General features: G+C 49.8%; 1 protein-coding gene across 1 annotated transcript in view; it reads right to left on the minus strand.

Moving 5' to 3' along the window:
• Positions 1 to 23,211, minus strand: part of TXNRD3 (thioredoxin reductase 3) — a 45,980-nt gene that overhangs the window by 4,118 nt on the left and 18,651 nt on the right. The window contains exons 4-14 of the mRNA XM_060307884.1: positions 22,481 to 22,590; positions 20,199 to 20,303; positions 19,890 to 19,962; positions 17,869 to 17,988; positions 15,858 to 16,000; positions 14,505 to 14,620; positions 13,522 to 13,747; positions 12,824 to 12,916; positions 7,152 to 7,228; positions 6,394 to 6,550; positions 3,038 to 3,145 (exon numbers count right to left, since the gene is read on the minus strand). Coding sequence (XP_060163867.1) covers positions 3,038 to 3,145; positions 6,394 to 6,550; positions 7,152 to 7,228; positions 12,824 to 12,916; positions 13,522 to 13,747; positions 14,505 to 14,620; positions 15,858 to 16,000; positions 17,869 to 17,988; positions 19,890 to 19,962; positions 20,199 to 20,303; positions 22,481 to 22,590 — 1,328 coding nt within the window. The remainder of the gene's footprint in view (positions 1 to 3,037; positions 3,146 to 6,393; positions 6,551 to 7,151; positions 7,229 to 12,823; positions 12,917 to 13,521; positions 13,748 to 14,504; positions 14,621 to 15,857; positions 16,001 to 17,868; positions 17,989 to 19,889; positions 19,963 to 20,198; positions 20,304 to 22,480; positions 22,591 to 23,211) is intronic.

Genomic DNA, 23,211 nt, shown 5'->3' on the forward strand with positions numbered 1-23,211 from the left:
GAAAAGAAATGGTGCAAACTCCCAGGTTTTAAACAGGATTGCTGAAACTGCAGGCTCCTGGCTTTGATGCGCCCTGAGCCCCTGCACCCACACCTCTTCCCACACCCTCCCGCTCCTTTCCTCGTGTGTGTGAGGTGTGTTTTTCCTCCTAGTACTTGCAAGATTTTACTATATTTAAGTTTCTGATCCTTCTGGTTCAAAGTGGGTGTGAAGTGTGGACGCAACTTCATATTTTCCCTGAAGGCTGTCCCCTTAGACTCCAGCACCCTTAAATGAATGCCCTTTCCCACAGATTTAAAATACCACCTTTACCACACGTGAACTCTTCTAAGCACTTGAATCAATCTGGGCTCCAAATTCTGTCCCACTAATCTTTCTGCCCACCTGCGTGCCACTCCGGCGCAAGTCTAATTAGTGTAGTTAGAGGATACATTTCAGTCTCTGACAGGACTGGTCTCCCCCCAGTACTCTCCTCATTCAGAATCACCCCTGGGAATTCCCTGGCGGTGCAGTGCTTAGGACTAGGTGCTTTCACTGCTGAGGACGCAGATTCGATCGTGGTCAGGGAACTGAGATCCCCCACACCGCGTGGCAAGAGGCCAAAACAAAGAATCTCCCATGATTGTCTTTTTAAAAAGTTTTAATCTCTTAATCAAATTATGCTCACTATCTGCGGATTTTCAAAGCCCTGTGATGAACCCAGCCGCCTGGGCCGCCCCGGTGCCCCCTTTAATCAGCACAACCACCTGCACGTCCTGCGCGCGCGGTCGGTCAGTCGCCCCCGTGCTTCTGCACAACACGCTCACGCTGCTCTCACGCGACTCTCCGTGCTCGGCTGCACTTACTGACTCGCCCTGTTGAGGAGGATTTAACCCGTTCTTCCCTGGCCCCTGCACTCTCATCCCCACTCTCCCAATTATACTCAAATTTGCAGCTGGATCACTGGTGGTGTTTCCTCTACTAGGAAGGAGCTGTTCCCAGAGACATGGACATCCACATGCAAAAGAAGGAAGTCGGACCCTACCTCACACGTGTGCAGAAAATAACTCCGAATGGACCACAGACCCACACGTAAGAGCTGAAAACTGTAAAACTCTTAGAAGAAAAAACATAGGCATCAACCTTCACGACTTTGGATTAGGCACTGATTTATCAAAAGTGACATCAAAAGTCCATGTGGCTGGCAACAGAAAACAAAAAAGACATACTGGACTTCATCAGAATGAAAGATTTTCGTGCTTCAAAGGGCATCATCAAGAAGGTGAAAGGACCCCACAGAAATGGTGAACATTTTTACAGATCATCCCTGTGGTATCTCACTAAGGTCTGGAGGTACGTTTCCCTGACGATTAATGATACTGAGAACTTTTTCATGTGCTTATTGGCCATTTGTGTATGTTCTTTGGAGAAACATCTATTCAGATTCTTTGCCCTTTAAAGAACTGGGTCATTTGGGGTTTTTTTTATTGTTGAGTTGTAAGAGTCCTTCAGATACTCTGCATACAAGTGCATTATCAGAGAGATGAGAGTCCCCCGGACTTTACGGCGTGAATTCTGTGAACAAATTGATCTTTCTTCTTACGCTGTCTTATTGTTTCTACCCTCATCTGCTTTTCACCTAATTTCCTCATTTAAAAGAAACTATATGTGTGTTTATGAGAGGCTTCCTCATTCCTCTTTATAGTTGGAATATTAAAAAAATACTAATAGATCAAATTTTCAGTCCTGTAAAATGCAATAAATAGATGTACAGACTAGGTGAGTTGATCTGCTGTGAGCCTTAGGAAAGAGACCTTAAAGTAACCCCACAAACCTGGGAACCCTTCCTACAGAGACATCCCTTTATCTGGGGTACAGCCTCCTGCATCCTTCCTCTCACGTGCCCGCCGAGCTTAATTGCTCATTGATTTCAGAAAGTTTTAGAACTAAGTGTTAAATCCATAATTGTTACCATCACTTTTCCAAGACCCAGGTAAAAGTTCACCACTGCAAATGGGTGGTTCATTATTACCAGAAGTGAATTATAAACACTGATCAAATAAAGTCCTCTAAGACGGGAATTTCCCATCGAAAACACCACCTAGAATAGCAGCGTCTGTCATCATCCTGGTCCCCCAGCCCGGAAACGTAAAAGCGAGTCTCAGGAAGTCACTCGGCCATTAGGCACGGGAGCCTCAGCGCTGTGCTTCAGAGGATTCCCGCAGCCAGGGGAGGGCCTGCGACTTCAACTCACTGGCTTCAAACATCGAGTGGTCCTAAACCTCTGACCCTTTTCACCTCCCCGCCCCTCCTGCTTACGAGGCAGTTAGGACCAGACGGGCAGGGGTGGAGGGGAGGCGAGAGCACCTTCGGGGCGTCTGAGGAGCCCCCAGCAGGCCGACAGCCCCGGACCTGCCCCTCCTCTGAGCCCGCGGGTGGCGGAGGGTCCCGGACCAGGTCCTGCCTGTGTCTGGCTCCCGTCACGCCAAGTGGGAGGGGGTGGACGGCACACCCAGCCCGGACCAGCGGACGTCCCTCATAATTTGTAACTGAGACGAACAACAGTGAGTCAGTCAGCTCCTCCAAAGGCCAGAACTACGGGTGAACTCGGAGCAGGGAAGGGCCGCATTCTGCCGCTAGGTGCACTTCTGCTCCTCCAGGGACAGCACTGCCCGCACACACGCACAAACCCCCACCAGGGAGAGGAGCTGACGCGTCTCCCAGCTCCTGGCTCCCACCCCTGCCCAAGGCCTCGGACGCTCCCGCGCCCCCGAAGGTCGCACGGCGACCCTCCCGTCAGCTTCCTCAGGCAGACGCCTGTTCCAGCTCGGAGCCCTGATGCACGCAGCGTGTCCTTCTTTCCCCAGCTGTGTGATTATTACAGTTCGCTACAGACGGGGTTTACGTTATTTAATTTCCAATTTTCCTGAAGTAGGAATACAATTTCCTACAATACAACCATTACGGTAACTCGCAAAACTACAAAATAAAAAGTGGCTGAAGACAAACCGTGGATTAAAAGAGAAGGTCTGAACATGCCACAGTCACACCACCTTACTTCCAGATTCTCCTTCCGGTACACTTCCATGGCTTTCTCCTCCGCGTACCCGCAGCAGCCGTACTCCAGGGGCGTGAACACCACGGTGGGGGCATTGATATAGTCACACTGCAAGACAAACCAGCCACGGTCTTTTATTTTGTGGTGCTTCTTACAGGGAAAATCCATACGACGACATTTGTAAGAGGAAGATCAACAAGCACGGTCCCGTGCAGGTGACCCTCACTGCCACCGTTTCAGGGAACTGAGTCACTGAGCAGACGGGCGCGCCCCAACTCCGGGGCAGGGACCACGTGCTGCCACTGCACCGGGACCTGGGCCACCGCAGCCGTGCACATGACCGCGCCCCTGCAGGGATGAGCGGAGAAGCCGCTCAGCCGCGCAGGGCAGGGTGAGCGGCCCAGCCCGCCCCGGGGAGACGGCCACGCGCGTGGAGGGCCGCCACACCGCGGGGCCCGGAGACGGGACCCTTCAGGGCCCTTATCAGCCTGGGACAGAGCAAAGGAGGACATCACGGGAAGGCTGCAGACCCTGAGCCCCACACGCCGTCCCCAGCAGCCCTGCATCCCGGGGCGCGAGTGTGAGCACAGGCGCACGCCTGTCTGGAGACTGACCGCACAGAGAGAAAGCGTGTGCGGGGCCGAGAAAGGGGGCGGGCAGAGCCAGAGAGGAAGGTCACTGTGCTTCCCGCCCACAGCTCCGCAAGGGCAGCGGTGCCCAGCGCACGACTTCCCCCACCCCACCAACAGCTCACAGGTGACTAGCTCAGGGGAGACTCCAACCCAAAGGGAGCGACCGGCTGCCCACACTGCAAGAGGAAAAGGGGCAAGGGGCAAGACCCAGCGCTGCACGTCCATGCAATTCTTCCCTCTGTAGGATATGAACTAGAGGTGAAGGGAGAGGCCCCCAGTGGTGAAGCCCCTGGGTGGTGGCTGGACAGGAAGAAATGCTCAGCCAGAGGGGTAGCCAACCAGGAACCCCACCCTTTCGGGGCCCAGAGCAGCCTCGAGCCCAGCCCCACCACAGCCTGGTTCTCCCTCCAGATTACTGTGGGATCCTCATGAGAAACCCCGTCGATGTGACGGCCTGAGCGAGGCGCTGCTTTGCGGCCCAAAAGAAAAGCCGATCACACACCACCGGGCGTCCCTGCACCCGGTGGACAACATGGACACCGCGCGCCAGCCTGACCCTCACCTTCGGCCCCGACACGTCGTGTTCCATGAGCTGCAAATCACGGACCAGCCAAGCATTTGTTCTTTTCCCAGCACGGCTACAGAAACCCACAGAAGCGCAGACGGCTGCACGCAGCAGCTCCTGACCTCTCCTAGGTCCTCAGCTGCTCATCAGTCTGGCCGTCAACCCTGCATCCCGTGGCCTACAGGGGGCGCCTCATTCTCAGCAGGTGCTTTTCTCCTGCTTCACATCAACTGAGGAAAATCAACAGGAAACTCCCAGCTTCCCCTTTCACCTAAAGCACGTCCCACACCTTGAACTCCGACCTCCACCTGAGCGGGCCCGTGCCTCACCCCACCTGCAGCCTTCCTTCCGCCCTGGTCCTCTGACCTCTCTCTGCACACGCGCTGCCCTGTCTTCTCACGGTGCTGCCCAGTCTTCTCACGTCTCTGCCCATCGCCCCTGGGATCCGCTTCTCAGGACCTCAGGCAACTGCTGTGCTTCCTAGAGCCCGGTGCTCATGCCCTGGGGAGGGCACAGCTCCCCATCTGTTCACACCCCTGCCCCTGCCGAGGCCAGCAGGGCCACGGTCCCAGTCACCTGCACCCACCCACGCCTCCGTGTGCCCACGAGGTCTCCACACACGACCTCGCTGGGCACCTGGTGGTGAAACACAGCACACGGAGTTCCTTATGAAGAAGCCGGGCCCCAAACATCCCACCTGAACCAGCTCGGGCAAAGCATCAGAGAAACCCAGGACGTGAGACACTCTGCAAGAAGAGTAGCCTGGATCCGTCAAAAAACCCATCATGACAGCTTCCCTGGTGGCGCAGTGGTTAAGAGTCTGCCTGCCGACGCGGGGGACACGGGTTCGTGCCCCGGTCCGGGAGGATCCCACATGCCGCGGAGCGGCTGGGCCCGTGAGCCATGGCCGCTGAGCCTGCACGGCCAGAGCCTGTGCTCCGCAACGGGAGAGGCCACAACGGTGAGAGGCCCACGTACCGCCAAAAAAAAAAAAAAAAAAAAAAAAACCATCATGAGAAATAAAGCAAAGAAACAGGTAAATAGAGGCAGGGGCTCTAGCGAATTAAAAGAAACCTAAGAGCTTGAAAAGCCAGATGTGCCGGGCGATGCGCACGTGTGCCCGTGGGTGACACACTCCATCAGCGCGGAGATGCAGCTGTGGTTATGGAGGCGAGCACCCTTGCTCTTAGGGGACGCTTGCTGAAAGCGTTTTCTGGGGGCAAAGCGCCTGCCACTCACTTCCAGAAGCTCAGCAGAACAGTCTTTGTGCTGAACATCCACGTACTCGGAAATGCAGGCAGGGGGCATTAACACCTGCGCGGTCGGGTGGGAGGTCCACAGGGTGACTGGCACCAGACCTTCTGCAGTCTGACGCCTTTCTGAATGAAACGCTGGGGGACATAAAAGCTCCTCACTGCAGCCTCCCAGTTTCTTGATGATCTGACACCAGATTGGCTCCCAGACTCCTCCCTCCCAGCTGCGGGACCCCCGCTCTGCCAGCACATGCCAGGCCTCTCTCTGCACTGAGGCTGGGGCAGCACAGCAGGCCCCCTGAGCCCGCCCCCATGCGGCCCGGCCACCTCCCCCGCTGCCCCTCATCTGCCAGCAGCGCACGGGTCCCTGCTCTCCTGACGCGTAGGGCTGGGGGCTCCCGAGACCGCCGTCGGCCCCGGCAGACAGAGCCCGCAGAGCAAGAGGCTCGTCTGTGACCAGAGACTGCAGGAGGTGGGGAGACTGCAGGGGGCGCCAGATGCACCGTCAGCCATGCGTCGGCTGAAACAGAGCCCGGAGGAGCAGGGTGGCTAGACCAGGTCCACAGGCTGGGCAGGCGCAGAGGCCGGCCCCGTCCGCCCCGGGCCGCAGGGCCCTGCCACCCGGTGACAGAGCAGCATCCACCCGGGACCTGTTTCCAGACCCCTCCAGTCAGGAGACAGGACGTCCCTACCTGGGCGCCCCCCGTACGTCACCCAGTACAATGGCTTGCACGTTAAGATACGCATAAGATACTTACTTTAAACCACCAGTAAACGGTGCGGAACTGCAAACGGTTTGGGGGAGCTTCCCCGGCAAAACAGGCACACGGTGCCAGCTGTGCTGATTGCCCTCACATCATGATTTTGCTTTAGACGCTAGCTCAGAAACAGCAGTAAGAAACTTACCTTTTCTAAACGGCCCCCAAAAAGCCTTCGAGCCAGCAGCCTGCCCGCCTGCACGGCGACGGGCGTGAGCTCAGGCTTACCCTCCACGACGTCCCCGACGGCGTAGACATAGGGCACGCTGCTCTGCTCCACGTCGTTCACTGGGATTTTGCCAGTCCTGTTATGTTTGGAAAGAAAAAAGATATTACGACGACGCTGCACTGCTGGACACGAACGCCTGTCCAGGGAAAGGCTGATTCAGAGAGAAAGACCCCGCTAACCGCTCAGGCAACTGTGTCATCAAGCGTCTGCAGGCTCAGACAACTGGGGCACCTCCGGCTCCTGAAGAAACACCCTTCTGTCTGAAAACCCAGGCCCACTTTCTGGGTGCCAAAGTATCTCTAGATTCCCCCAGAGCCAAACCCATAGCTTTGAAGTTTTTCTCTGTGCCTGATCAAGGACATACAAATTCATTCTAAATCACAGAAAGTAGGTGAATACATTCCCACAATTGTTTTTAAATAACTGTTTAACGCATGAGATATTTAAGGAAAACATGAAGAGTTATCAATTAATTAATGAAAAAATTGATAATACAGAGCTGGCACAGTACTTATAAAGTAAATTTAAAGCATCGAAACTTTGCATGTTAGTAATTAGATAAGAGTCTCCATGAGCTGATGCGTAGAAACACCGCGCCCCGTGCAGCGCCGGGTCATGCCCCGTGCAGCGCCGGGACTCGCCCCGTGCAGCGCTGGGTGGTGACGCCCGGGACTCACTTCTCATTGACTTTGACACCAATCTTCTCCAGCCCGATTTTCTTCGTACAGGAGTCACGACCAATTGCTACCAAAACCTACATTTAGAGAGAGAGCAAAAACAAACGATCAATAACGGGAATGACAGAGGGAACCTCACTATGGACCCTTCAGACATTAAAAGGACAGTAACAGAATATTATGAACACCCTATGCCAATAAATTTGACAGTTTAGATGAAATAGATTCCTTGAAGGACAGAATTTACCAAACTTGCACCCATACAAGTCTGAGTAACCCTACGTCATGGGCTGCACTGTGCCCCTTCCCCAAATTCATGTTGCAGCCCTAACCCCCAGAACCTCAGAATGTGACTGTATTTGGAGATGGGGCCTTTGCAGAGGTGATTAAGGTAAAACAAGGCCATTAGGGTGGCCTAAACCCAGTCTGACGTGCATCCTTATATAAGAAGAGGTTTTTGGGGACACACACAACAAAAACTGAGGGGTGATCACGTGAGGACACACGGAGAAGCCGGCCGTCTACACGCCCAGGAGACAGGCCTCAGAGGAGACCAGTCTACTCACACTTCGATCTCAGGGGTCTGGTCTCCAGAGGCGAGACAAACCCCACCTAGTGGCACTTTGTTATGGCAGCCCTAGCAGACTAAGGAACGCTATACTCACTACAGAAACTGAATCCATGATGTATAAACTTCCCATAAATTAACTCCAGACCCACGTGACTTCATTGGTAGAGTCTATGGAACACTTAAGAAATAACACTAAGGACTTCCCTGGTGGCGCAGTGGTTGAGAAGCCGCCTGCCAATGCAGGGGACACGGGTTTGAGCCCTGCTTCAGGAAGATCCCACGTGCCGCAGGGCAACTGAGTCCGTGCACAACTACTGAACCTGAGCTCTAGAGTCCACGAGCCACAACTACTGAGCCCACGTGACACAACTACTGAAGCCCGCACGCCTAGAGCCTGTGCTCTGCAACAAGAGAAGTCACTGCAATGAGAAGCCCGCACACCGCAACGAAGAGTAGCCCCCACTCGCTGCAACTAGAGAAAGTCCACGTGCAGCAACGAAGACCCAATGCAGCCAAAAATAAATAAAATAAATCAATAATTTTTTAAAAAAAAAGAAATAACATTAATGATACACAAACTCTCCGGGACACAGAAGAGGGACCACGTCCCAAGTCCTTTGTAGAAGGCCGGCACAATCATCTGACACAGAATCAAACAAGGGCAGGAAAATAAAAGAAAATTAGAAGCCGACACTCCTCAGGAACACAGATGCAAAGTCCTTAACAGATGCCAGCAAGTAAAATAGAGCAACATAAAAACAGTGGGCTTTGTCCCAAAACTACAAATCTGGTTTAACATACAAAAATCAATCAGTGTAATTCACCACATTAACAGAATAAAGGAGAAAACAACGTAGTCATCCCGATAGATGTGGGGACAGCATTTGACAAAACTGAACACCCGTTGAGGATTTTAATAAAATCCTCAGCACACTCAGAATAAAAGAACACTTCCCCAGCCTGATAAAAGGCATCTGCAAAAACCCGAGAGCTCACATCCCAGCTGTGATGAAAGACGGCCTCACTGCTGAGATGCGGGACGCTCACAATTTCCATTCAACACTGTCGTGGATGTCTTAATCAGTGTAACAAGGCAAGAAAAAGAAATAAAAGCACACAGATTGCAAAGAAGAAACAAAACTGGTGTTTTATGCAGAACAAATCCTAAGGAGGTCAATATACAAAAATCATTTGTATTTCTATGTACTACCTACTAACCACTGAAAATTTAAAGTTTAAAATACCATTTACAGTAGCTTAAAAATATGAAATACTTAGAGATAAATTTGATAAAATACATGAAAGACCTCTAGAGCAAAATGACAAAAAGCTGCTGAGAGAAACTAAAGAACTCGCAAATAAATGGAAAGATGTATGAGGTTCGTGTACTGGAAAAATCAATGTCGTTAAGATGTCAGTTCTCCCAAATTCATCTACATAAGCAATACAATCTCAATCAAAATCCCAGCAGGACTTTTTTTTTTTTTTTTTAACAAATTGGAAACATGGATGGACCTAGAGATTTTCATACTAAGTGAAGTAAGTCAAAGACAAGTATCATATGATATCATTTATATGTGGAATCTAAAAAAATGATACAAACGAACTTACTCACAAAACAGAAGCAGACTCACAGACATAGAAAACAAACTTATGGTTACCAAAGGGGAAAAGGTGGGGAGGGATAAATTAGGAGTTTGGGGTTAACAGGTACACACTACTATGTATAAAGTAGATAATCAACAAGGACCTACTGTATAGCACAGGGAACTGTATTCAGTATATTGTATTACCTATAATTGGAAAAACATCTGAAAAAGAACATACACACACACACACACACACACACACACACATATCTGAATCACTTTGCTGTACACCTGAAACTAACAGAACATTGTAAATCAGTTATACTTCAATAAAAAAATTTCATATGGAAAGGCCCTATGCAAAGTTAGAGAGCCTACCCTCCCTGGTCTAATACTTACTATAAAGCTTCAATGACCAAAACCGGTCAGAGAGGACAGAAACAGACCCACAGTTAAACATCACATGATCACAAAGGCACCAAAGCAATTCAGTGGACAAAGAGAAGTCTTTTCACAGATGGCTCTGGGTATCAACATGGAAGAAAAAGAACCTCAATTCCTACCTCACACTGTAAACAAAAATTGGTTCAAGATGAATTACAGGCTTAAACATAAAAGATAAAGCTATAAAGCTTCAGGAAGAAAATGTAGAATACCTTCACAACCTCTGGGTAGAGCACGCAGAGAACTTGAATCATAAAACAAAAATCTGATGAACTGAACTTCAGCAAAAATTTAAAACTATTGCTCATCAAAAGATGCCATAAAAAACTAAATGGACAACTAGGTGGGAAGAGATATTCACACACACACATCTGAAAAAGGAATGTGCCCACAACACACACAGAACTCCTGCAATTCCAAATGAAATTCAATAACCCGACCAAAAATGCGCCAAAGACGCAAACAGACACTTGACGAGGGAAAATATTTAAATGGCCAGAAAACACATGAGAAGTTGCCAAACATCACTGCAGTCACTAGGAAGACGCAAGTTAAACCTATAACAAGATTCCACTACGCACGCACTGGAGCGGCTTAAACAAAAAAGTCGACAACCCCAAATGTTGGTGAGGCTACAGGACAACCACAACTCATGCATCCTTGGTGGGAATATAGATTGAGACAATCATTTGGAAGCTGTCTGGCAGTTTCCCCAAAAGTTAAACACAGGAAGTCCCCAATGACCAAGCAATTTCACTGCTAGGTATTTACCCACAAGAAAGGAAAGCATGTGTCCACAGAAGGCCTCACGCAAGAACCTTCACAGAGTTTTCGTCACAAGAACCCAGCTGCAAGCAGCCTGGCATCCCTCCACAGGAAAGTGACCTGTGGTACATTCAGACAGTTCATACGGTGAAAAGAGCCAGCCACTGACACACGCCACACGGATGCCTCCCGAGTCAGACCCCGAGGAGCACGTACCACAGGGCTCCACGTCGTGACATCGAAATAGGAACAGCTGGTCTCTGGTGACAGAACCAGATCAGGGTTGCTTGGGGTAAGGTACTGGGAAGGGGCGCAAGACAGCTCTCCGACTCCACAGAAATGCTCTGTGATTCTCAAAGGGGTGTGCATTACAGAAACGTGTACACTTGTCAAAGCCAGTTGAACTGTGTATATCACTACATGTAAATGATACATCATTACAAAAATAAACAATTCACAATTTTAGATATTTTGCACAACTTTATACCAATACATTTGATAACTTAGATGAAACAGACTAATTCTGAGAAAATATAACAAATCAAAAGTTGATATAGAAAAAAGTAGAAAGCTTTAAAAGGTCCATTGACTGTTAAAGAAAATTGAATATATCTTCACTGAACATTCTAGGCCCTGGTGGTTGCATCAGTGAATTCTATCAAACATACAAAGAACTAATTCTAATATTACTAAATGCTTCCAGAGAACAGAAAAAGAAGGAACATATTCCAAACTTCTTTCATGAGCTAGAATAACTTTGATACCAAAATCTGAAAAGTTCAGTACATGAAAGGAAAATTATAAGCCAATACAATTCTTGAATATAGATGCAAAAATTCTAAATAACCAAATCCAACAATATATAAAAAGGACCATTACCAAGTTGGGTTTATCAGGAATACAAAGTTGACTGAACATTAGAAAACCAATGTAATTCAACACACTAACAGATTAAAGAAAAAAAATCATTAACAGCTACAAAAGAAACAACCTTACCGCTAAATATCCACTCCTGACTTTTAAAACAAACAAACAAACAAAACCCAAATAACAAATGAAACCACTGAGCAAACGAGAAATAGAAAATGATTTCTTTAGCGTGATTAAGAATATCTACCCAAACCCTATGGAACACCTTACTCTATAACCATGAAACAGTGAAAGCTTTCCTTCCAACCCTGAGAACAGACAGGAGCACCTGGCTCTGCATTTCTTGTTAACACTGCACTGGAGGCCATGGCTGGTGCCCTTGTGCAAGAAAAAGGAGGAAAGGGAAACAGTCGAAAGGAGGAAGCAAAACCCTTGATATGAACATGTACAAAGAAGACCCCACATAATCTAAGGATACATGACCAAATATGACTTTAGCAAGCTTACTGAATACTAACTCAAATCACACAAATCAGCAGCATTTCTATATATCAGCAACAAACAGTGAAAGACAATGACATTTTTTTCATAAAACATCATTTGTAACTATACAGAAATATGTAAGTACCTAGCAATAAATCTAACAGAAGACCTTCTTGATGTCTACAGAGAAATGTACTAATTTGCTGGGAACTATGACAGATGGCTTAAGTCAAAGGACAGATATACCATGTTCATGGACTGGGAGAATGGACACTGCAAAGAAGTCCAGTGTTTCCCACTGGTTACGCATCCACCGCAATCCTAATCGAAATCTGAACAGAGGCTGATTTTTACTTTTGTTTTTGTTTTACATATTTTTGGCTTTGGTGAGCCTCTCCACGTTATCTACTTTTAATTGAAAAGAATCATGTTATAAGAGTGTGTAAAACATAAGTGTACAGTTTATGTTAAAGGTATAAACTACAGTTTACAAAAGAAATGGTCTCTAAACATCATCAGTTTAAATTAGAATCGTTGCCACCCAAAGTCCAGGGACTAGTCACACTGTCTGGAGATTTTACACTGTTTGTTTTTGAAAATACCTTTATTGTTGTTTGGATTATAAAGTATATTCAATGTTTATTGCAAAAATGTTCAAATGCAGAAATGTATAAGACATCTAATTCCCCAGAAGTAAGCACTAAAAGCAGGTACACCTGCTTCCAGACTTTGTTCTCTGCATAGTCACACACACACGTATATTACCATCGTATGCTTCCTGTACCACTGAAAACTATCAAATGCCAGCAGCACAACCACCTTCCATACGTATCAGACTCTCACGAAGAATCAAGAAAAGAGTTGACGCTGGTATGATTTTCCCCTGAGTTTCATCTGCACTAACTTATGAGCGTGTCCATCCACCCACTGCTCACATGACAGAAGCTCACCGTGTTGTAAAGGCCCTCAATCATCTCTGGCCCTTCCGTAGATTTAGCCGCGACCTTCAGCTTCCCGGGTGACCCCTTCTCCAACTGCTGAACCTGGTGAGGAGGAACAGTGCGAGGATTATCTCTACAGGTGACAGAAAAGAGGTGGACCACAGGGTGCGTGTGTGTTTAGGTGTTTGGACAGAGAAAAGAGGGCCGTCCCCAGGGCCAACGTGGAGGGAGAGATAAGTTGCTGGGTTAGTTGGAGACAACAGAAGGGGAGCCATGGAGGGATGCTTTCCAGGCACTGGCTTAACAAATGGCGTGTTCCAGGGGACCACTTCCCGAGCACTGAGACAGGCCGGAAACACAGCAGGGAGTACATTCGGGGGGGAAATCAAGAGTTTTATTTCGTCTTGTTAAATTTAAAATGCTTGAGAGGAATTCAAGTGGAGATGCCCAGCAGGCGGCTGCATAAATGGGTGCGGAGCTGGGGAGGATGCCTGAACAGAGGCCTCAGCCCTGAGACGGGACGTGCGGCCGGGGGAGGGACAGTGAGGGGGAAGGGGAGGAGGGGGAGGGGGCGGCCGGGCGCCGAGACCAGGGTGGGAGCACCATCTTCAGGGTCCCTGGCGAGCAGAGCTAACGAGGGCAACAGGAAAGCGCGGGAGCGGGGAGGGCGAGGCGACAGCGAAGGCTGGCAGGTGCTGGGAACTCACCTCCACGGGCACGAACTTGCGCAGGAATCGGACGCCGAGCTGCTGCATGGAGGAAGCCACCTTCTCGGCCATCTCCTGGTCGAAGCCCCGCAGGAGCTGCGAGCGCACCATGACCGTGACCTCCAGGCCCAGGCCGGCCAGGAAGCCTGCGCACTCCAGCGCCACGGAGGATGCGCCCACCACCAGGGTCGCGCCCGGGCAGTAGGGCAGAGAGAAGAGGTCATCGCTGCGAAGAGAGAAGGGGTTTCCGGGCGGGATGGTACCATGCGGGGCCGGAACGAACAGGCGCTGAAGGGGACAGACAGCCTGTGGAATGCGCGTCCACTGTGGAGGGGGATGTCCAGCCCAGTGTCTCAAAATCAAACTAGTGGGTCACAGGCCAAGATTTTGTAAATAATAAAATGGAATAGAGGATATTAGACCACATTCTATGTAATACGAAGAAACACGGCTTTGTCTGGAGTGTGTGTTGTGTGTTCACCGGAGCAACCACACAGTGAAAAACGTATTTGTTAAAGTGCACCTGCTCAAAAAAGTTTGAAATTCATTGTCCAGCTTTATATGTCAAGGTCGTATGTCCTGCTACAACCGTCCAATGAGAATTCCTATTACATGCCAGTATTAGGACAGCTGTGCTTCTCCTGGTCACCTGCTTCATTACTGCCATACAGACACGAAACTCTAAAGCAGTGAAGTATCACTGCTTCCCTGTGAGCTCTAGAAATTGTAGAGCCAGATCCCAGACCCGTTCCCAGAGCACCTACCAGGAGACCTGCAACACACCTGTGTGCACCTGTGACCTTATTATTTACCGAGCCTACGCTCTCTGCGCTCCATTATGTTAACTACCTAGCTTTGCACTGTATGTACTTTGATGTGTCATTAGTTCAAATCTTTTGTGAAATAAGACAGGGAGTAAATACACTGGAGACACAGAAACATACTCTTTACAGCTTACGGTCGGATGGCCTAGTTAATCTTACCTAGTGATACAGTATTCTTTATCTCCTTGGATTCCCAAATAGCGCGGCCTTTCCCCTGTTGCTATGACAAATTTTGCTGCAGTATAATACGTTTCCTGTCCTTTTCCATCAGTTGCCTTGAAAAGAGCAAAGCAAACTTCACTTTTCATCAAATACCAGAGAATATCAGACACCCGGGACGCAGTAGTTACTACGGAGCTTCCTGTCAGCAGGAACACACATGCAAAGATGGTAACGCACTGTGATAACCTCCTGCACAGAAAACAGGCGTGTTCACAGCCTGGGCACTACGGCCGCGGTGCGGGGCAGTGGGGGACTGGAAGGCCAGGCAGGGCGGCCGCGCGGGTGACTGGAGAGAGGACAGAGCGTGGCCAAGTGCGCAGGCCGCAGAGCAGCTGGCATCTGGGGAGCAGCCAGTGCCGGGAAGGAACAAGGAAAGAGGGCGCCCACTCTGAAGACCTTGTGCGCCGTCCGGAAATCCAGGCTCTGCGGAATCCACAAAGTTGTTCATTGTTTGTTTATTTTCAATTACACAAGCAAATCGTAAATCCATTTTCATTAGAAAATGAAAAAACAGTGGGATGGAGGGAGGGCAGCCTGGAGGAGGGTCCTGAACAGAACAGCCAGGCTGCGGCGGGGAGAAGGCAGGCAGGTTACGGCCTGAGAAACAAGCCCCCCGACTGGAGCTCCCGCCCCAGCCTCCTGTGGCCACGTGAGGTTCTCAGCTCCCAACACACCACTGACACCTTTCTAGAGACAACAGGTGACCACAAAGGGACCTCAAGTCCTGTCCAGGCCATCGAGTACTGTGCCACCAAAGCAGAGGGCAGAGGGGGAGCAGGTGTTGAGGATGGTACCGGACCGGCCCTCATACTCCAGTTAAATGTCTGTGATCATCAAAACAGTCTCATTCCCCTTAAGTACTGATCTTACAACACACAAGTATTACAAATATAAATGTATAAAATACACTAATTCTGATACTGCTTTTACTAGTGCTTTTAGGAATAATATGTACCGGAGTTCTAGTTAAGGTTTCATTTTAAAAAAGAATTGCACTCCTAAAATTCTGATCTTTTTAGAATTTTGAACTCTGAACTGTTTAAACATTTTCTCTTTCAAGATGGCAATGAAACCAAAAGGCAAATAAGTTAAAACTGAGAATTCTTTAAAAGGCAATGTCTCCACTTTAGTCAGACGTGGAATCAACGAACACTGGGGAAAGCACACGCGTGCACAGCTGTGCACACGCACACCAGCTGCAGCCCTCAACGTGCAACACGGAGTCTGGGTTCATGGCAGGCATGGCAGAAGCAAGGAAAGCAACGAACGGGACAAAACGCCCCAACAGACCTTGATTTTATGGTGTTCAACAAATTCCCCGTAGGAGTTGACGTAGGCCACCGCCTTCTCCCTCAGAGCCCGCCGGTAGCTCCAGTTCAGAGAGCCGACGTGCTTCTGAATGGCTTCGGTCATGGTCTCCCAGTTGTGCTTCACTGAGGAGAAATCACCAGGGGGTGTGAAGGGGCTGCACTGTCACGGCTAAGTCACACGTACACATGAGCCACCCTATCTATCGCTTCAAGAGTCAAGAAGTGAACAGAAGATAACCAGCAACTGAAACCTTTTTGACGCCAGTCACGGCTTATACTTCTTCCTCCTCTAAAATACAAAAGATGCGAAAAGCAGAGCTGTGAAGACAAGGAAAGCCCACGGAGGAGGGCAGGGGGCAGCCATCTCGCACCCAGGCCCCAGGGTCTCGAGGCACCGGGAGCGCCCCCAGGACAGGTGCAGGACACCTCCCCGGCCACTGCCCCCGGGTCCCCGGCGGGGCTGTGCCAGTGAATGCCCCGCGTCTAGATGACCGAGTTCACCCACTTCCCGTCGAAGCCAGGGTGGGGCTGACGGAATCAAGACTCCTCCTCACCCTGGACCTTCTAGGTGGGGTTTCTTTCCTGGATCCATCCCATCTGCCGATGCCGGTCCCCAAGGAGACAGCAGCCCAGGGCTCCCGTCAAGCTGCGGGAGGTCCCCAAAGGCAAACCCACCCATCGGGGGTTCACCCTCTGGTCACATCTGGACCTGGACCCCTCCAGCGCTCTCGAGGGCCCCGCCCACTGGAGAGCACAGGGAAGGGGCAGAGGTCACAGTGTGCGGAGGCTCGGGCGGCGGCAGGGATTATGGCCCAGACGTCATGTCACCCTTCCTAGGACCTCAGTGGACAAGTCTCCTAAGGTCTTGCAGTCCCGATGGCCCTTCTGGTTACTACGTTCCCAGACCGCACGCCCGTGGTCCCGGGGGTTCCGGCCAGCAATGGTGGCCACACCCACAGAGCTCGCGTGCCGTGCGGCGAGCTGCTTCCCGCCCCGCGCCCTACCTCAAGGGCCGCCTCCGCCACCTCCACGGCTCAAGGCTCCTGAGTGCCCCTCAGGTTGATGCTGGAAACCTCAGCGCCAATTACGGGCACTAAGTCGCTCCCCTCCCCCCTCCCCTCTCCCTCCCCCAGCAGGCTGTGCTGCTCCAGGGCAGGAGTGACAGTTTCCTCATCTCTGCATCCTCAGAGCCTCACCAATAGGTGCTTTGCAGATGTTTTTTTTTTTGGCCACACCGCACGGCATGCGGGATCTAGTTCCCCAACCAGGGATCGAACCCGCATCCCCTGCAGTGGACGTGCAGCGTCCTAACCACTGGACCACCAGGGAAGTCCCACCAATAGATTTTTATTGGTGAATTTGTTTTCCATTTTTCATTAATCAAAGACATACATAAACACTAATAAAAAAGCAAATGTCCTCACAGTAATGGATAAAATCCACACAATGCCCCTTGCTATTCTGTTTTCTTTATACTTGAAAGAAATCTGAAAATAGTGATTATTCCCTCTCACACTCTGCTAAGGGTTTGGAATGGCCGAGGCTGCAACAGCTCCCTCCCTAAGCACTAAGGCCCACGAAAGCAGGTTTCAACTGACCACCTTTGAGTTCTCTGGGCCTGGCTGGCACACGGTGGGCTCGTCACAAGTGTTTATTAAACTAATTTAACACTGAAATACAGGGACTTCCCTGGCGGTCCAGTGGTTAGGACTCCACGCTTTCACTGCCGAGGGCCCACGTTCGATCCCTGGTCGGGGACCTAAGATCCCATAAGCTGCACAGCGCAGCCAGCAACGTAAACAGCACGGACTCCTAAGGAACTTGCTCTTCCTTCTTTTCTCCCAACCGCTCTCTTTACACTCCATCACCCACCTTGCTGAGCGCACTCCCACCATAAGACTGAACTACAGCAACGTAAACAGCACGGACTCCTAAGGAGCTCGTTCCTTCTCCTTTCCTCCCAACCGCTCTCTTTACGCGCCATCACCCACCTTGCTGAGCGCACTCCCAGCCAAACCTCCTCGAGTCAGTCAGCGCCTGGCCCAAAAGGGCGGCTTCATGCATCAACTTCTTCGGGATGCAGCCGACGTTCACACAAGTACCACCGAGACCTGAGAGAGAAAGTCACAGCTGTAACGTTGTGTGTGTGTGCGTGTGCAGAGTGGGTGTTATTAAAACGTGGAAATGACAAACTCGACGGTCATGGGGTCACCATCACGCCCCACAACAACACGAAAGGATTCACCAAACTTGTTGACCGAGGGTCCATGAAGGAGGCCCAGGGATGTGCAAAACATGGACGTGCACGTGAACCTGGGGACAGAGTCCAAAACTTCCACTTGAGTCTGACCCACAAAGTGGTCAGAACCGCGTCGGGTTAATTAGGCCCACGCTGCACTGAGGCCAACACTGCAGCCTCCAGCCTTTGCTTCTGCGAACCTGAGTCCTCCTCGGAGCCAGCACAGGTCCACTGCCAGCTGCCAGGTAACATCTACTCTGGATCCTTCAACAACACGGGGCTAGAAACAGAAGAGCCCTCTGAGAGCACATCTCTCCTGGTGTCCAGGTTAAGCGGACTCTTTCTGGACAGGAGAGGGGACGGGGGCAGAGGAAGGAAGAAGAAAGACAAGCGTCCCAACCATACGAGCAAAGTTGAGGTGAACTACCTTTAATATATGAAATTCTAGGCTAAATTTTTTTGAGTAAACTTGAACTTTAAAAACCAACTTTCCCGGGGCTTCCCTGGTGGTGCAGTGGTTAAGAATCCGCCTGCCAATGCAGGAGACACAGCTTCGAGCCCTGGTCCGGGAAGATCCCACATGCCGCGGAGCAACTAAGCCCGTGCATCACAACTACTGAGCCTGCGCTCCAGAGCCCACGAGCCACAACTACTGAGCCCACGCGCCACACCTACTGAAGCCCGGGCGCCTAGAGCCCATGCTCCGCAACAAGAGAAGCCACCGCAACGAGAAGCCCGCGCACCACAACGAAGAGCAGCCCCCGCTCGCTGCAACTAGAGAAAGCCCGCGCGCGGCAATCAAGACCCAACACAGCCAAAAATAAAATCGATAAAATCAATAAAATCAATGAATTTATTTACAAAAACAAAAACAAAAACCAACTTTCCCACTTTGTCAGGGTTCTGGCAGGAAACAGGTGACACTCCAGCTGGGGAACTGAGGAGAGGGCAGAAATCATTACAGGGTGTGGCAGGAAGAGCAGTGGGTGCAAGGGGGGCCGCCACCAGCCCTGTGAAGGGGTAAGCGACGGGGCCAGTGCCGCCACCCAAAGCTGGACCACGGGGGAGAACCAGCCTTCAGTGCCCAGCGGGCCTGGAGACCCCGCCGTATGCTTCCTCCTCTGCTCTTCCCGTTACCCCGATGGCCACGCCCCAGCAGAAGCCAGAGGGTACGCGGCCAATCCACCAGTTTGTGGGGAGCGCAGGGTACAGACAACGGGGATGGACCAAAGCACAGACAGAAAACACCCAGCACAAAAGCTATGCCTTCTGTGCTACAGTGAAAAGAGCGTGGACAGGCAAGCACTCTTGTCTACAGCAAAGTCCCAGGCTGGGAGCTTGCTGTGCATTGCATTAAACGGACCTGGGATGACCACACACACTAAGTCAACTGACCATCCTGCAGCCACTGGGGTCCATGATAAAATCAATGCAGAAACACAGAAAAGCATCATGGCCAACGCAGGCGAGCACCACGGGGTGCACACACCACTGCGTGACCACAACGGTGTGAAAACACCCACGCGTGTGTACAAACATTATTCTGGCAGAAGCTTTGGAATACTGGGGTCATGGAATTGTTCCCTTTCGCACAGTCTTCCTTCATTATTTTCCTATTATTCTTCCAGCGTCTCCTCTTGTTAACAATGTGATTGGAGATTTAGTTTCCTCACCCCTGAAACAGGTGGGTTATGCTCGAGACTGTTGTGAGGACTGAGGGAGACTGAGCCTACAGAGAACCACCACCGCACGATGGTGGGAAGAGCAGCTCACCCCACGATGTGCCCTGGGGCGACGGGACCACGAGGTCCAGCACCATGACTCTCCTCCCCAAAGCGGCAGCTTCCTACGAAAAAAGCCACAGATAGAGACCTTGTCATTTTCCTGACACTCCCCCGATTTCTCGCTCCCCTAAACGATGACGGTGTTTGTGATGAAACCCAGTTTTCCCCCTTCATTAAACTAGCTATTACAACAACAGAGTGCACTGGAACATCATAAATGGCTTTTTTTTTAAGTAGCAGAAGAAATGCTCATGGCAATCAGCAGGAAAATCACCTTCAGGTGTCATCGTCTTCATACCTGAGCACACGAAAGGCCGCCAGGGCCACCACCAATGACAATGAGGTCGTAATCATATGCTGGATCTTCCTGAAGGAGCTTCTGTAATAAACCACTCTGATGTGCCTGAGGGTTAACCAAAGGAGAGAACACAGTGTGACTTGTTTTCACACTATTTCTTTGTACCCTATGCTTAATCGGCATAAATTTCTTTTATAAAAATCTTGGAAACAGTTGACCTACAATCTTTGTAAGTTGGAACTGTCAGTTTACCTGGATGGCATTCAGCTGGGTCCAACTAGTTAGAACGGATGCCAAAGCACATATGTTTTGTTGGTTATCACCCGATAGTGAGGCATGTGTCCAATGATGGGGAGGTCATGGCCTTACATCCATGTCAGACAAGGTCATTTTGTAAGCAGCTCTTCTGCCCTTTTCCATTTGCTCGCCTCTGCTTTCCTCAGACCTTAGTTGTAAAACTGAGATCATAGGTAACATTTAAACTAGCCCCTGATCTCTGCTCTGCTGAATGCACGCAGTACCTCGCCTGACCTGTCGCCTCCTTTCCTGGATTAAAAGGAGTAAGAATGAACGATTAAGTAGGTAAAGAATGACTGACTCTCTATGCCCATCGTCCCCCTTAGCAAATCTGCAGGTGGACCACGTGGGCAAGACGGCACCCAAGGGAAGCTTAGGAGAAGCCGGCAGGTCTGCACACGATGGAGAGATGACGAAGAATCCGACCTCCTGTCTCAATGATTAACTGAGATTATTTCCCCTTTTTCCCTTTAAAAACGTTCATGGCCAAGCAGAATCTTCCAAGTTGGTTTTGGGACGTGGGTCTGCCTTCTCCCCAGATGGCTGGCTTTTCTGATTAAAGCAACTTTCCTTTCTACTAACACTTGCTTGTCGGTGTTGGCTTTCGAGTGGCGAGCAGGTAGAGCTGAGTTACAGAATAACTAAGTGCAGTTAAATAGCCAAGCACCATTGTTCAAGGCCCTCTATGCTTTGTCCACCTGTGCTAGTCTTCACCTTGAGAACAATTCTCATGCATCGGCAGCAGGACGTGCACTTTGAAGCTTTTCCTGGTTTCTCGTAAACTGACCTAAATCTCGCAACTTCCTATACAACACAAACAACTTGCTTTTCCTGGTCGGGAGGCTGACCCTGCAGCACATTCTCTTGTCCACTTGGCCCTCCTGGTGGTCAGAAGAAGCTTAGATGAGGTCAGAGGCTCCACATGTGACTAAACAACAGTTCTGTCTGCGCGAAGGTGGCTGCTCAGTCCCAACACACTGGCTTTCGAGTGGGCTCATCCTGGGAGCGCAGTGGAAGTGCGGCACGACCACAGACCCAGCAGATGCCTCGTGCACGGTCCCAAAGCCGGGTGGCCTCCTGCTTCCTAGGGGCCCGTAGGGAAATCCACCTCAACAGCGGCTGTCCAAGGGAGAGTCTTGCAGTCTCGAAGTAGAACTGACATCTCTACAGCCCCAGACCATGCTCTGACAGCATCTTCCCAGCTAGGACTGGCAAGATCAGCAACTCCAAAGGTGTTTAGAGGCTGAAACTATGGTACTTACCACCACATGAGTTGGGTTATAGCTTCTAGGACACATAGAGCAGGCTGTTACTAGATAACAATGCCAATCCCAGGTTAACATACAACGTAGACAATCTTTTCTCCCGACAAAAATATAATTCTTAATTGAAATCTAAATATAAGTATTTCATCAATCACTATTACCATTTGCATACATACATAAAGGCTACAAGAGCAGAATTTTAATAAAAGCAAACAACTAGTTAAAATACAGACCTCATTTAATAAATAACAATTTTGATCTGTCTCTACTTAACCGAATGATTCCTGTTCATTTCTGCATTCTAGGAATCAAACGAGCAAAGCTTTGCGAAGCTCGCAGGGTCAGCAGCCTTGGTAGGCGTTCTATGCACCCTGGACCAGAAGGTTAGTGTTGAGCTCATTTCACTAAACCTTGAGGAGGGAAGAGGCCTTGTTTCTGTCCCATCAGGAGGAAGAGAGCAGCGCCGCTGACCTGTCTGTCCTGCAACCTCACTCAAAACCTCCTCCATCTCAGCTTCTGAAGTTTGAATTCGTAGAAAAGCTAATTTCCATTAAAGCAGTCAAGATTATCTGATAACCATCCTACCGGCTTTTGATTTTACAAGCTCCAAAAGACACAAATGAATCGACTTCTAAAAACCATCTCCTCCCCCTTTTAAATATTTTTTTTAAGACAAAATTTCAACAAACAGCATTCCAGAACACACGATACTATCATTACCTGGAAAGTTCGGTCACATCCGCCCACGTGCACCTTATTCACAAAGATATTGGGCACGGTCCTCTGATTAGTGATCTCCGACAGCACCTCTTGAACACTGGCCCCATCATCTAAGGAATAAAAGATTAAATATGTAAAGCACTGCAAAGGTTCTAAGCCTCTGTGAGCTGAGCTGCAGTGTTAGGACACTCAGACACCCACGTCTGCACACCCACAGAGGTCAGCACGCCATACAACTTTATAAATGATGAGTCGACAGGGGAAAACACTCAGGTGTCCAGAAGGAGCCTTAAAGAATCAAGACCAGTCTACTGACTCCTTCTAAAATAAACACTTCTAGATTAGAATTTGATTTATGATCCAGTGAGTGGGCAGAGACAGATAAGAATCCTCTCTAAAGAGCAAACGTAAAGCACAATCCGCCTTAACAGTGGTAACTCAGAAAACACCTCCTGCAACTACATTTGAAAACGCTTTACGATCATATTCCCTGAAAGCAGAACTGGGCCATAAGTACTCCAGGCGCCCCACTCGGGATACGCGTTAGAAAAGTTTCAGAGACTCTAGAACACTTCCCTTATTAAAGTGACCTGGCTAAAAGGAGGGTGAAGTCATGAAGGCTCAGATCAGGTTTCTGTTCACCATGACGTCTCCCACTCCTGCAAAACACATGCACGCGTAAAGTGCACAGATGACAGGAATTCAAAAGCATAAAGCTGACGCGTTGCCCC

Source organism: Globicephala melas, chromosome 11 (assembly GCF_963455315.2).
Source record: "Globicephala melas chromosome 11, mGloMel1.2, whole genome shotgun sequence".
Classification (NCBI taxonomy): Eukaryota; Metazoa; Chordata; class Mammalia; order Artiodactyla; family Delphinidae; genus Globicephala; species Globicephala melas.